The sequence below is a fragment of the Euprymna scolopes genome, chromosome 7 (genome assembly GCF_053919585.1).
Source record: "Euprymna scolopes isolate OS-2025 chromosome 7, ASM5391958v1, whole genome shotgun sequence".
NCBI classification, from domain to species: domain Eukaryota; kingdom Metazoa; phylum Mollusca; class Cephalopoda; order Sepiida; family Sepiolidae; genus Euprymna; species Euprymna scolopes.
The window spans coordinates 74,449,380-74,463,058 of record NC_136488.1 but is presented as its reverse complement, the minus strand read 5'-3'; the positions used below and the strand labels follow the sequence as shown (position 1 = coordinate 74,463,058).

General features: G+C 30.0%; 1 protein-coding gene across 4 annotated transcripts in view; it reads right to left on the bottom strand.

Moving 5' to 3' along the window:
* Positions 1 to 3,337: 3,337 nt before the first annotated feature.
* LOC145279784 (phosphatidylinositol 4-kinase beta-like) overlaps positions 3,338 to 13,679 on the bottom strand; it is a 285,155-nt gene continuing 274,813 nt past the window's right edge. For 3 of the 4 annotated variants that reach the window (XM_080131109.1, XM_080131112.1, XM_080131110.1), the window contains 5 exons: positions 13,336 to 13,518; positions 10,928 to 11,193; positions 10,484 to 10,619; positions 8,678 to 8,798; positions 4,689 to 4,973 (listed from right to left, as the gene is read on the bottom strand). In XM_080131109.1, the coding sequence (XP_079987235.1) occupies positions 4,789 to 4,973; positions 8,678 to 8,798; positions 10,484 to 10,619; positions 10,928 to 11,193; positions 13,336 to 13,518 (891 nt within the window). In that variant the 3' untranslated portion in view covers positions 4,689 to 4,788. Of the gene's footprint in view, positions 4,974 to 8,677; positions 8,799 to 10,483; positions 10,620 to 10,927; positions 11,194 to 13,335; positions 13,519 to 13,679 lie in introns of all 4 variants that reach the window. The other variant, XM_080131111.1, reaches the window with a different exon arrangement.

The window sequence follows — 13,679 nt, the reverse complement described above, 5'->3', positions numbered from 1 at the left end:
GGAGGGGGGTACCAATGTTTTGGTATTTAAAAAAAAAAAAATTCTTTAATATTATGGAAGGCATTTTTCTTTTGAGAAATGCCTAGGTTGTGAGTAGAGTGGGTCTGATTTAAACCAAAAACCTGCAGTGAAACACTAATAACCCAAACTCAGTATCTACAAGATATTTTTTACAATCTGATGAATAACTATGGAATGGTTTCCTCATTCTAAACTTATGTTAACACTTGCTTATATGTTATGCATGATACCAAAAGAAAAAAAAAACAATGTTATTTAACAATTCATATATTCAAATTAATCTTAAGAGATTTTAAAATCAAAATAGATGTTATTATCAACAAACGACTTTAATCTTTTAAAAACAGAGTTGTGAATCCGCATTCATCGTTATCTGAAGAAGGGACTTTTTTCTGAAATATGTTATATGGACCGCAACATCAAGTGAGATTGGGAGCAAATAAGATTTATAATTAAAAAAAAATATTCTCATAAAAGGAGGGGAAAAAAACAAAAAATTAATTTCACTTTTGCATCCGTCTCACCTTGCTTTCAATCCATTTATGCCGGATATATTTATACATTATAATTGCCTACTATAACTTATCCGTATAAATAATTTTAGATTTTTAATAGATTTTAGAGAAAAACATTTAAAACAAGAAAATACAACATGAACAGCATAAACAAAAATTAACCAACTAACATTTTGTCACAAATTGATTAACGTTATCATCAAGCTATATATATTGAAATTCTCTTTTTCATATTTTTGGGATGAATAAAATAAAGCTGAAATGTCCACTAATAAATAAATGTTGGCCAATTTGTAGAAGAATAAAAAGACAGCCAACAAAATTTGTTAAATTGTGTAGAACCTATTTGAATGTTCATTAACTGTTTTTTTTAATAATTAAAATTAGAAATAAACAGCATTTAAATTTGAGTCACGCTCACTTGAAACTCCTTTAAAGGAAACAATACCTATAACAACCACTGACCTCAGGATAACCTATGTAGGTAGAAGACCTTTCGGACAAAGTGTGCAATTCCTAGGTTTAAAAACCTAAATATAGTTAATATACAAACACGTTTCAGCTTTTATAGATTTATGTTGTGAAATAATTGGAGAAAGTGAAACATTTAAGTTATTATTTCTTAACATCTTGTTGGGTTTAATCATGATTGTTTCCATCACATATAGGAGTAAAGAAACTGGGGAAGAAAGAGAAAAAGAGATAAATAAAAAAGATTTAGTTTCTGAACTATAATTTTCTACCAAACAAAAACAAATTTTGATAGTTGTCCAGAATTCCCCCATATTAAAAAACAAAAAAATTAAAAATTCTGTATGATGCATATATCCACAACAGAACGAAAAGATTATATTGCAAAAAATCACATAAATTGATCAAGTAGATTTATTTTCATAAAAGGAAATCATTTTTAAACGATTTTAAGCGATTAATAGAAATTGTAGGCATTACAAAGTTGATGTTGCAACTTTGAATTGTGTAGTTATATGCCTCTGTTTCTTGAAAATGGCGATGCAAGACAGTCCCTTCTTGTTGACTAATAAAATTTGATAAAACTACTTGATCAAGTTACATAATTTTGGCAATATGACATTTCCGTACAATCAAAGGTACATAAATCGTACAAATTTTTCTTTGTTTTTAATACAGGGAGAATTCAGAGCAAGAACCCAAGATTTTATTCAATGCAAACTAGTTTAAAATAAACATCAAATTTTCGTTTGAATTGTTTCAACAAAATATTGAACTACCAATATTTAGTCAGATGTTCAGAGGTATAAAATCTTATAAATTCTGTAATAATAAATAAGAACTTCTGTATTGTTTTAGGTTTTTTTGTCTATATGTAATGTTGCTAAATCTTAATCACATATTGAAATCTAAATGAAAAAGAAAAACTAAAATGAATGTTCAAAATAACCTATTTTTTTTTTTTAATTAATTATAAACATGGCAAACATCGTAGAAAATTAAATGCACATTTTGTTTTTGCTGCATTTCAAAACACTACTTCAAAGAAAGGATTAATCTCATCTGTATTAAAACTATAAGATAAAATCTTATGTGTATTTATCAACTTTGATAAATAAACATTGAATTATTTCCAAAATTTGTATCTGGTATGAGATTTTAAATTTCTCCACCTGGATAATTTTTCACCAGAGATATGCTAGTTAAATACAACTCAACCCTATCGACTGGAGTCAAAGGCAACCTAAAGGTTCTCTTTTCATTCCCTATTCAGAAATGTAGTTGGGGATCACTCCTTTTCTTAAATGTTTGGCATTATTCATTTATAATTTTATTGTAATATTTTCATATATATATATATATAATTTTGTTGTTATTAGCAAAAATTAAAGCTATTTAATGAGAACAGATAAATTAACAAAAAGCTTTTAATAAATATGTTGATTTTCAAGGGAGGTAATTTAAAAGAAAATTTTAAATTATAATATTATATTAAAAATAGGTAATGTAAATTTGTCATCATAGTTGGTTTAATATCCGTTTTCTATGATGGCGTGCTTTGGACAGCTATAAGAAATTGACTTCCAAACTAACCTCTGGCCAAGTATTTATTTTTTCTTGGCCGTTTTCTGTGAACTAAACCCATTACCTCAACTGTTTTATATCTACTAACCCAAGAATTCTAACTCTTCTTTCAACATCACCATACCATTAAAATCTCCTTTTCTGCAGATATCTCACTACATTATCTGAATCTAGTCTCCTTTTGAAGTCATCAAAACTAAGTCTTTAGGTTTGACATAATAAATCCATTGTCTCTAATATTTATTTCCGTGCAACACGTCCTTAATCTTCACTGATCAGGTGTTACTTCCAGATATCCTCCCACTGCATATACATGTCTGATTGTGATGTTTTACTGGTTAGTAATGACAGAATTCTCCCAAAGTTATATATTAAAACACTTTAATTTTATTTACGAATACTAAGAGCTAAATTAATAGCTAGTGGATGGCGAGTAGTGTTTTTGCTTGTTAAATACAACAACAAAATTATAAAGTCAATGAAATCTTTACAATTTACATAAAGATTTAACCAATTCCTTCAAATCCATTCTGTTTATGCAACAAATGTCAATAGGAATTGTAAATCGCCTCCAAAACTTTTCATTGAAAACATGATTGAGCAGAAGTTAATATTTTTATTTTCAAATGAAAAGCACTTCAAAACTCTAGTGGTATCACTTTAAGAACTTAACCGCAACTTCCCCAGAATCAATTTTTCTCAGAGATAAAATATTATTTGGAATATGAAAAATAATAAAAATAAAATTTTTTAAAAAGATTTTATTGTTTATTTATTATTTTTTTTTTTTCATTTTCTTTGTGTATATTTCAAGTGTTTCACAATTTTCTTTGGCAAAATAGTCAGCAGGATGAAAGTCAGGTAAATTCTTTGGACCGAATTGAAACATCAGCTCATCATCCTCTTCTTTCTTTTGCTTCTTTCATTCTTTGTCCCGTGTCTGCAGACTGAACTCTTTAAAATGCAGGACATGATGGGAGGTGAAAGGAAGAGACAGACAGAGAATGGCTGAAGGAGGAGGTGGGAGGGGAGATGATCTTTATGCCAAAAAGGAAACACACAACAACAAAATGATTGGAAAGAACCTGATATATCAGTTCAAAATGGATGAATTGTTGTGGTTTATCCGTCACATTTACTGATCAATTAAAAGACTCGTTTAGCCCAAAAAATCAGCAAATCTAGATTTTTACCAATAATTATGGGAACCTCCTTTACAAAAAAAAAAAAATTAAATATATATAGGTAATTTTTTTTTTTACATTAAAAGAAAATTTATATATACATACACCGTCATGGTGATCTTCCTGCTAAAACACATATTAGCGCCATTGTTCTCACAGATAAAGGCAAATCAACCAGAAAAAGACCAAGTGAATGCTCATCTCAACTAAAGGAAAAAAAACAAACACTTGCTGGATTCATAACCTTATCTTAACATGAAAAGATCACTTTCAAATGTAAAATATAACTTAAGATTTGGTGGGAGGAGTAGGAGGAAGAGGAAATAGAAAAGAGAAAACAAAAGAAATTTGAACATATGAGGGACGTCCCCCCATCACGAATAGAACCACTGATAAATCCAATTATGAAAAAATATCAGTATTTATATTTTAAATTATTAATTTTTGCGGCAAAAAAAAAATATAATTATAACTTCTCTTTAGAAAATTTTATCCCCACTTCAGCTTTTTAGGCATTTACTCTAAGATGTTTAATTTATCAAACTATTAAAACGACCACATTATAATCTGCCTTATTTGTTATCCAAATGAAAAAAAAAACTTTTTTAATAACGCTTTTTATGTAAAATGTCAATATATAAGCTACCAATTCTGAATTATTTTTATTTTACGTCTTATTTATTGTTTCTTTTATCATAAAAAAAAAAATTTTTTTTTCAATAATTTACCCAACTCATTATCAACCTCCACCCAACCAGTCACAAAGACTTAACTTTATTTTCAGTGTAATTTTCTCTTCTGCAAATGAAATAATTTCAGGCGAACCTCTCGGCATTTGTATGAGCGAGGAGAAATGGGTGTACAAACAACAAAAGCCTCAACACGGGGAGGGTGGGGAGTGCAGGGCAGAGGGGTGGTTGAGGAGCAGAAAGAGAATGGAGTGATGGCAATATACAGCCACATAAAAAGGATGGTTCTCTGGTGTTTACGGAAAGTTGGCATGAGAAGTGTATTTAAAGAATGCCATTGGTTAGATACTGGTAGCCATCGTATAGCTTTGTCGTAAGAGAGTTAAGGCTACTCTCCACCATGTTGTCAACAAGTAGTTGCAGTTGTTCCTCGGTTAACGTCAGGTGGAAACGTTCCTTCAATGACCGAATCGTACTAACTCCACGACTGAAGCAAGGGAGTTGGGAACCTGGAAAAACCAAAAGATAGGTTTGTTAAAACCAAAGAAATTTACATTGGATTGGAATATATTATCAACCCAATTACAAAAAAGCTCTATTCACAATCATTTTTTAAATGTTGTAATAAAAACGCAAAAATGAGTGATTTCATAAAAAGACGAATTAATATATTAAAATACGTTTGGTAATATCTAACAAAAGATTTGGGTTTTTTTAATGCCAAATACATTACATGTTTCATAGTATACATCTATAAAAAAACATGAGTTCTTGTACAGAATTCTCTCTATATGAAAAAGAACAAAGATAAAGAAAATTCTGTATGATATGTACCCATGACAAAATGAAAATATATTCCAAAAATTATGTAAATTGATCAAGTAATTTTATTTTTGAAAAGAAAATCACAAATTTAAATTATGGTTGACTTATCTCCCTTTGTTTTTAAATTGTTTTCAAAATGGCAGACAAGACCGTCATTCTTCCATTACTCATAAAATTTGATTTTCTGATTTAAAAATAAATCTACTTGATCAATTTATGTGATTTTTGGAATATATTTTTGTTCCATCCCAAATGCACACATCATAATGATTTTTATTTTTTTTAATGTAGGGGGAATTCCGAAAAGAATTAAAACCTGTTTGTCCCGGTCGACAAATAAGAGCAAAAAAAAAAGATAAGGCTTGCTTGTTTACCATGTCTCACTGAATACTTTTTGTGAAAGTACTTTGAACATATGAAATTGCTGGAAATTTTCTCTTTCAATGCAGTCTAATTTTAACATGAAAATTTTATATTCTGCCAACACCTCAATTTGATTATTACTACATAGATATATTTCTCTTTTTTTACTTACAATTGCTTAGCATCTTTATAGAAACATTACATCTGCCCAGCAAACCATGGTGAGGAGGGTCTCCCCCAAAACATGTCTAAGTTGATGGATAAAAGCAATGAGAAAGATCAGACTAGCTTATTTGTCATGTCTTATTCAAAACTTCCTATGATGTCACTTAGTGTAAATTTCATGTAATTTTGGCATAAATTCCCATGTACATAATATTAATAGTGGCAAAAAAAAAAAATAAAAATAAATAACATATCTATTGTAATTTTTATTCTCTTTTCTAGAAGTCTACTTTAACAAATGATATAATTTTATTTTGTGGACCCTTATGATTTGCAATATTTGAACTACTTTACTTATCTTGAATGTTATTCATACAAGATTACAGTCAATGTAAATTCTGATCTTCTGCAAAACTCAACTCAGGAACCCATATGAAATTTCAAACTCAACCCACAGAGGTAGATTGTTTCCATTAGCCATGATTAGATAAAAGTTTGAAGTAATTTTTATTAGTATTGCCTGTAGTGAGAATTGAACCTTCAACTTCTGAGTCACTTAGAACTAGTTATTACTCAACACTTATCGCTTAAACCATGGGATGCAACAAAGATTTCCAAGTTCAAAAAGATGCACTTGAAGACAGTTGAAGATTATATGTAAATAAATTTTGTGAATATAATAAGATGAGAATATTAGTCAGAATAATACAAATTATCGTCATCTCAAAACTAGAAAACAGAAAGAATATTTTGTTTTAAGACAAAGAACAATAAATTTTGTATCCTGGATATTATGCTTTTCAATAGTTTGTTCCAGGTAATCATTTTTAAAACAGAGGCATGAAGTTGTACTCTAGAAACAAATGGATTTTTCATTCAAAAGCATCAGTTACTGTGTAGAAGTCTTTTAAACTATAGTAATAATCTTGCTTTAACCCTTTATGACCAGGTTAAACTCATTTTTTCAGTCATAAATAAATGAATATAATGGCATAAAGTGGGAATTGATTCAAACACGCCTTTTATACAAGTTCAGTATCTGGGTAGATGCCAGATACCTCCAGATTACAACTGTCCATTGCTTACATTCAGTATGCCACCATCTATAATTGACAATAAATATTTTTTAATCATCTACATCATAATTCAGTTCATAAAGGGTTAAAGTCATTTTATTAAAGATTTTAACTTTGTTTTGTATCTATGACAAGTATTTTTACTGCTGAAGGAATACACCAACTTTTTTTATTATTACTTCATTGATAATTTATTTTATACACAATTTTATCATTATTTAAGGAAAGTTTGTTAAAAAATAAATCTTTAATAAGTAAAAAAAGGTTTTATAACAAATTACATTTATTGTAGCAACAGATAGATGCCTCCATTCAGTCTCGAAAGACAAAGGATATCCCCTGTAAGGGCAGCTGTGCATGTAATTGTGAGGCAAGGGTTACGCAATCCCCAAGCACACCTCTCCTGAATCAGCACTGCTTGAGTCCAGTGGCAAGGACAAGTCCAGGACAACTGGAAACAATGCAGAGATAAGTGGACAGCACATACAGCACCTGGAAGTCCCAAATGGTCACCCATCTGGTACTAGCCAGGCTCATCGTTGCTTAACTTCAGTGATCTGACAGCAACCGGTGTGTCAAACGTGATTATGCCATCAAACATGTTATGAAACAATCATTTCATATCATACTATTTTGAAAATATATTTTAAATATTAATTTCTAAACAAAATCTATTGATAAAAAACGTTTCATTAAAAACTTTTTATTGCATTTTTTTATGCTAATACTTGTTTTTTTATATATGGCCACCATTGGTAAAATTTTGCAAAGAGGTAGTGTTTTAAATTGAGAAAAATTGAAAATAAGCATAATTTAAATGCAATTATATCTTAAAAACAAGAAAATATATCCAAATATGCAAATCTCAAAATATTTGTGAGATTTCTGTCTACCACTTAATGTGACCCATAGACTTTGACTATTCATTGGTGAAATAAAATGTGACTGAAAAAGACATTTTCACAAAGGGACACCAAAAAAGAGCTGCTCTCGCATTTTTAAGGAGTTGAAGTGGCTCCTTTTTTAAAATGGGAAATGTGGAGGAAGCAAATCCCAATTTTGGGTGTTTGAGCAGGAACTGGAGCAGCTCCAAAAGTAATGCAGCCTTGTAGCTAACCCAATCTGTGGTTGGCATGAGAAGTGTATTTATATTTAAAAATATAACTTTTTTGCGTTTTTCTTTTTTCTTATTTTAAATCTTTATTTAAATCAGGCTTTGAAAGTAACATTTAATCATCAAGATATTTGTCTATTAAATTATCAATTGAACCGAATCGTTATAAAACTAATTTTCTTATTATTTAAACAATCTATAGAATTATTGGATGTAAATAACTATCAAAATTTTCAAACTTTTAATTTCTGAGGATTTTTTTAAAATAATTTTAAAGACAGAAATAACTTTTGAATTGATAAATTAATTTTTTTTCAAATGAGCAGATGTTTTTTTTTATATAAACAGATAGTAAATGATAGTAAAAATATATATATAGTTTTTTTTTTTAAAGTGCTTTTCTCCCAAAACTCCGGGGGGGGGGGGGGTCAATGAAAATTATTTTAAAGATTCTTTAAAAAAGAGAACATTTTTTTTTTTTAAAGCAGAAAAACATTCTTAAAAGAACAGAAAAACGATTCTTTTAAATAACAAAAAAAATATTTATAAGAATAACAAAACAGAAAAAAAAATTTATAAAAAGAACGAAACAGAAAAGGCTTGATTTAGAAAAAATAAAAATTCTTAAGAGATCCTTATTAAAAAGGAAAAACAGAGTTTCCTCCCTTACCAGATTGCATTATTTCCACTAATGGGATTATTTTGTCCATGTGTTTCCTTGATGCAACAAAGCCTTGAAGCATCAGAATTTTAAAATACTCAAACATGTCATTGCCCAGGCCGCCCATAACCTATTCAAATATAAAAAGAATTTTATAAACGATACATCTTTTGTAGCCATCAAAAAGAAAGAAAAAAAAAAAAAAAAAAAAAAAAACTTATGTAACAATTTACATACAGTTCAGATTAGGGGATCATTTTTTTCTTACTTCATATAATCATTAATATTTATAATATTAACAAAATTACATCCTATGATGAAAAGAAAAGACAAAAATTACATATGAATAACATAAAATACAAATTTATTATTAGAAATAGTTTTCAACGTAAGCATACATATCTTCTTTCAGTGTTAGTAACTAGATATCTTATTTCAAAATATTTTGTTGTATCATTGAATTACATACACTTGACTAGTTTTGATTTTAAGATACTTTGGATAAGTGAACAAAATTTTTGCATTTATTCATTTAATTTCACTATTTATATGTACAGTATGAATATGATCTAAGAAAAAAAACAACAAATATATATCTGCAAAAAAAAAAAAAAAAAATGTAAGCCGCAATAACACATAATAACATATGTGGAGCATTGAGATGTGTCATTAGTATAATGGCTACCATAGTGGACTATGTAATATCTATGCAGAATTTATTTACTTTTTTTTGTATTTTAAAATTTTTACCAATATTGTTAAAAAGGTATAAACCCTCAATTTTATCCAAGCTTCGAGTAAAATAGTAAATTCTATTTCACTGTATACAATAGTCTACAGTAAGTACTGTTCAGCAACAATCTAAAGAAGTTGATATGTAAAAAAAAAAAAAAAAAAAAAAAAAAAAAAAGATTTAAAAATATTAAGTTGCTATCTCCATAAAGATAGGATACTTATTCCTTCTTTGATCTTGTTGGACACAAATAATTTGTTTGAATTATTCTGATGATTGTTCTTTCCTTGGATGTTATTCCCATATTTTGGTCAATGTAACCTCAAAATTTCTGCAGGTGCATCTTTTGGAACTTTGTAATCCGTATGGAATTTCTAATGGAACCTTTTAATTGAATTTGCAGAGATAGCTTTCTCTTGTGTTAGTAATGATCAGGTAGAAGTCTTAAGTAATTCGTAATTGTATTCTAACATAAGAAAAAAGTACCAAGAATTAATCAATTCTCAATGACAAACTTTAGGAGGTTGAAGGTTCAATCCCCAATACAAGAAATACTAAGAATACAATTACGAATTACTTATCTGATCATGTGTGCTATAATGAGAGCAAGCTACCTCCATAAATTAAATACAAAGTTCCATTTAAAATTCCATTTCCAAATTTGACATATAGATTCTCGAATTCGACAAGATGCACCTGAAAAGGTTTGAGATCATATCGGCCTAAACATTGTGAAAATAAAACAAGATTAGAATAGTAATTTAAATGATTCAAATTATCAATCTTCATTTAAAAAATTCCAAAACAGGAATTTATTTTGCATTAAAAAAATCGTTCAGTTTTTATATTCAAGATAAAATCATAATATTTTTTAGCAAAAGAATAAATTAAGTTCTATCTTTACATTTAAATAATTTTATAAATTAATTTGTTTCTCAATCATATAGTGATATCATTATTTCATTATTATTATTATATTATTATAATCATATGGAGGAGATCATTTGATATTATTATTTCATTATTATCATCATCAGTATCATAAATAAAAGAGCTTAAAATACTTATCCCTATTAACTTACCTCAACAAATTCATGTGTCAGTTTGAAAGGGGAATTCTCAAAACCAAGATTCTTTCCAGGTGATGTTGACAAAATGAAACCAAAATCTATATGAATGATATGTCCATCAGAATCCAACAAAATATTTCCATTATGTCTGAAATGATAATACATTTTATTGTGCAGCAAAAGATTTATTCAAGCTACTCTACATATTTAGAAATTAAATTATAGTAGTTAGCTCCCTTACTTCTGAATTATCTCCCTTATTATAATTCCGGTAATCTATCTATTTATCTATCTTCATTTATTCTTAGCTTTTCATTAACAATCACACACACCTACAAACACTCGGGCAACGCCGGATATGTGATCTTAACTAAAGAAAAGTATTTTTCCATCAAGCTTAATATACAGACATAAACTAAGATAGAAAAACAAAGATCTTTTCTTTCTCTTGCTTACCTGTCTTTTACCTGCATGAGATAACACACCAAGCAATAGCCTGCACAACTTTGTACAAAGTTCTTCTGTGCTGTCAAAAATTCTTCACTGTTGATGGGACCAAATTCTTGGATGAAGTAATTTAGCAGAAATTGCTTTGAGTGTTTCTTGATTTGGTGTAAAGAAACAGCATTTACCACAGGTTCAATCATGCCACTGTCATTGGCCGTCACCACGATGTTATAGGGTCTGATCCACAGTGGGACATGCTCAATGTTCCAAATATTCTGGGTGAAAGAGAAAAATAACAAATAAGCAAAAATAAATGGCTCAAAAATAAAACAGAACAGATTAAAAATAAAACAGAAAAGGATTAAGATATCGCCACTTTTATAAATTCAAAATACTTAAAATGAAAGAAATGATACCCAACAAACGAATTATCTCCCTTAGTTGCTGGATTCAAAGGAAGTGTGAATCTGCTAATGTTATGTCTACAGCTACCTCAGTAAAGGTGGAAAACGCAAATGACTGGGTGTTAGCTCATCAATCAGATAACTGGGAGGACTCTTATGAAAACCTTCTTTGACAAGTGATAATTAAGGATGAACACCAAAAAGATAATTACATCAGTCTTCTATCTCAACAACCATGAAGTCAGGCGAACCCTCCAGATTAAAGCTAGTGAAGTAGCCCTCCCCTCTAATCAATTCCCCAAGTACATGGGAATCACTCTTGATAGAAAGTTGTTTTATCAGCTGCACCTTTGAGGATGTGCAAATAAGATTGTCAAAAAATACAACTTTCTGAAGAAAGTAGCCAAAACATAATGAAGAGCTTCCAAAACAGTCCTCAGAACAACAGCAGTTGCACTCGTCTACAGTGCAGCAGAATACTGCGCCCCAACATGGTCTCGGAGCCAACATAGGAGATCAATTGACAAAAAAACTAAGAGAAACCATGCACATTACCTTAGGATACCTAGAGTCAACCCCAACACAATAGTTACCAGTAGCAAGCTCAATTGCAGCAAGCCACATAAAAAAGGAAAAAGCAACTCAAAAAAGGATTCAAAATGTCCAGAACACTTAATTTTTAAATAGAAAAAGTAGGTTTTTATATCAATATCAGAGAGAGTTGTGGGAGTTGAACACTCTCAGCCTAACTCAATTATCGCCCTTTAACTCTGAAGAGCGACCTAGCTACGTCACTTCCTGTCTCTCTTATTTCACCCTCTTTTCTGCGGAACGCTCGACCAGTCAAGATGTGACAAACACCGGTCCGGTGGCAATGGGCCACCACAATGTTCCTGGCTACCGCCAGCCTCTCGCAAGTAACGTTACTCATCTCTCAATGAACTCTCATTCTCTTATCCTCTTTCCTGTATATATTTATGCAAATAAATTGCATTTGTTTCGTTGATATATAACGGTATATTTTCGTCTTCATTATGCGACCTTTCGCCTTTTCAATTTCTCTACCATTAAATACAACCATTTCACCATTATACACATGGGGACCGGATCGTCTAAAACACGGCAGACCGTCCTGTCCCCAACAGAGTAAAAGAACTCAACTTTATAGGTATATTACATTTATTTTAAAAAACAAAAATACAGAAAAATATTTTTGGTGTATGTACATATCATGGAACAAAAAATGTCATATTTCAAATGCCAGATGGGACAGGCGCCATTTTTTTTTTTTTTTTTTTTTTAAGGATGCATTAAAATTCAAGCGCAGACAATCCAAAAGGGAGGACTAACAAGATTTATCTATTTTTCCATAAGCGAACATCAATGGCTGCTAAAAATTGTAAAATTTGATTTTCTTAGATAAAAAAAGAAAAAAGCTACTTGATCAATTTACATGATTTTTGGTTGTTGGTTGATTGGTTGTTTTACAGCATATCAACTCTTTTCAGGTTATTTAATGCTGAATCCAGTGATTCAGAAGAACAATTTTTTAATAGAATATTTGTTGGTTTTTTTTCAAGTCGGTTTCTATTCAACCCATATTTTGGACCCTAACAAGTACTACTACTCTGGGTCAGAGTGGACCTGGGAGCAACGGCAATTAAGGGTGGCTCACACTTCCCAAAGCTTGCAAGCTGGGGCCTCACCATTAGATATAGTTTAAGGGCATATCCAGGACCATGATTTTTGGAATATGACATCAGTGATGAGCACATGCACCACAAAGATTTTTCTGTATTTTTGTTTTAGTAAATAATTATAATTCTAAATATGCACGCTTTTTTTTTTAAGCAGCCATTAGGAAAATAGGGACAGTACTTCCAATGAATGCAGATTCACGCTTTTGTTTTTCTACATGTGAGTTCATTTAAAGCAAGAACACATATGTATGGATGTGCAGACATCTTACAAGATAGACTGAGCAGACAAAAAAATAAAAAAAAATTAACTAACCTGTAACTGTTTAAGGACCTGATAAACAAGTAACTCTTGTCGTAAATCATCCCCAGATTTTATAATCACTGACATAAGGCGCCAGTTGGGTAAGTGGCCATATGGAGAAGACTCCTGAATACGTCGCACTTTTTCTTCCCATGGTTCTTTTAGTGCAGCAGCAGACGGATCTTCAGGGTCACGCTGAAAAGAATACAAACATGGACATTAGGAAAAGATTTTCTAAAATAGAATAAAATATAAATTTTGTTCAAAGTACAGAAGACATTATTTTACATGCTTGAAATCATCAACAAAGTATATATAATCTCCAAAATAAATCACTCCATCTTTTTAGTGGTATA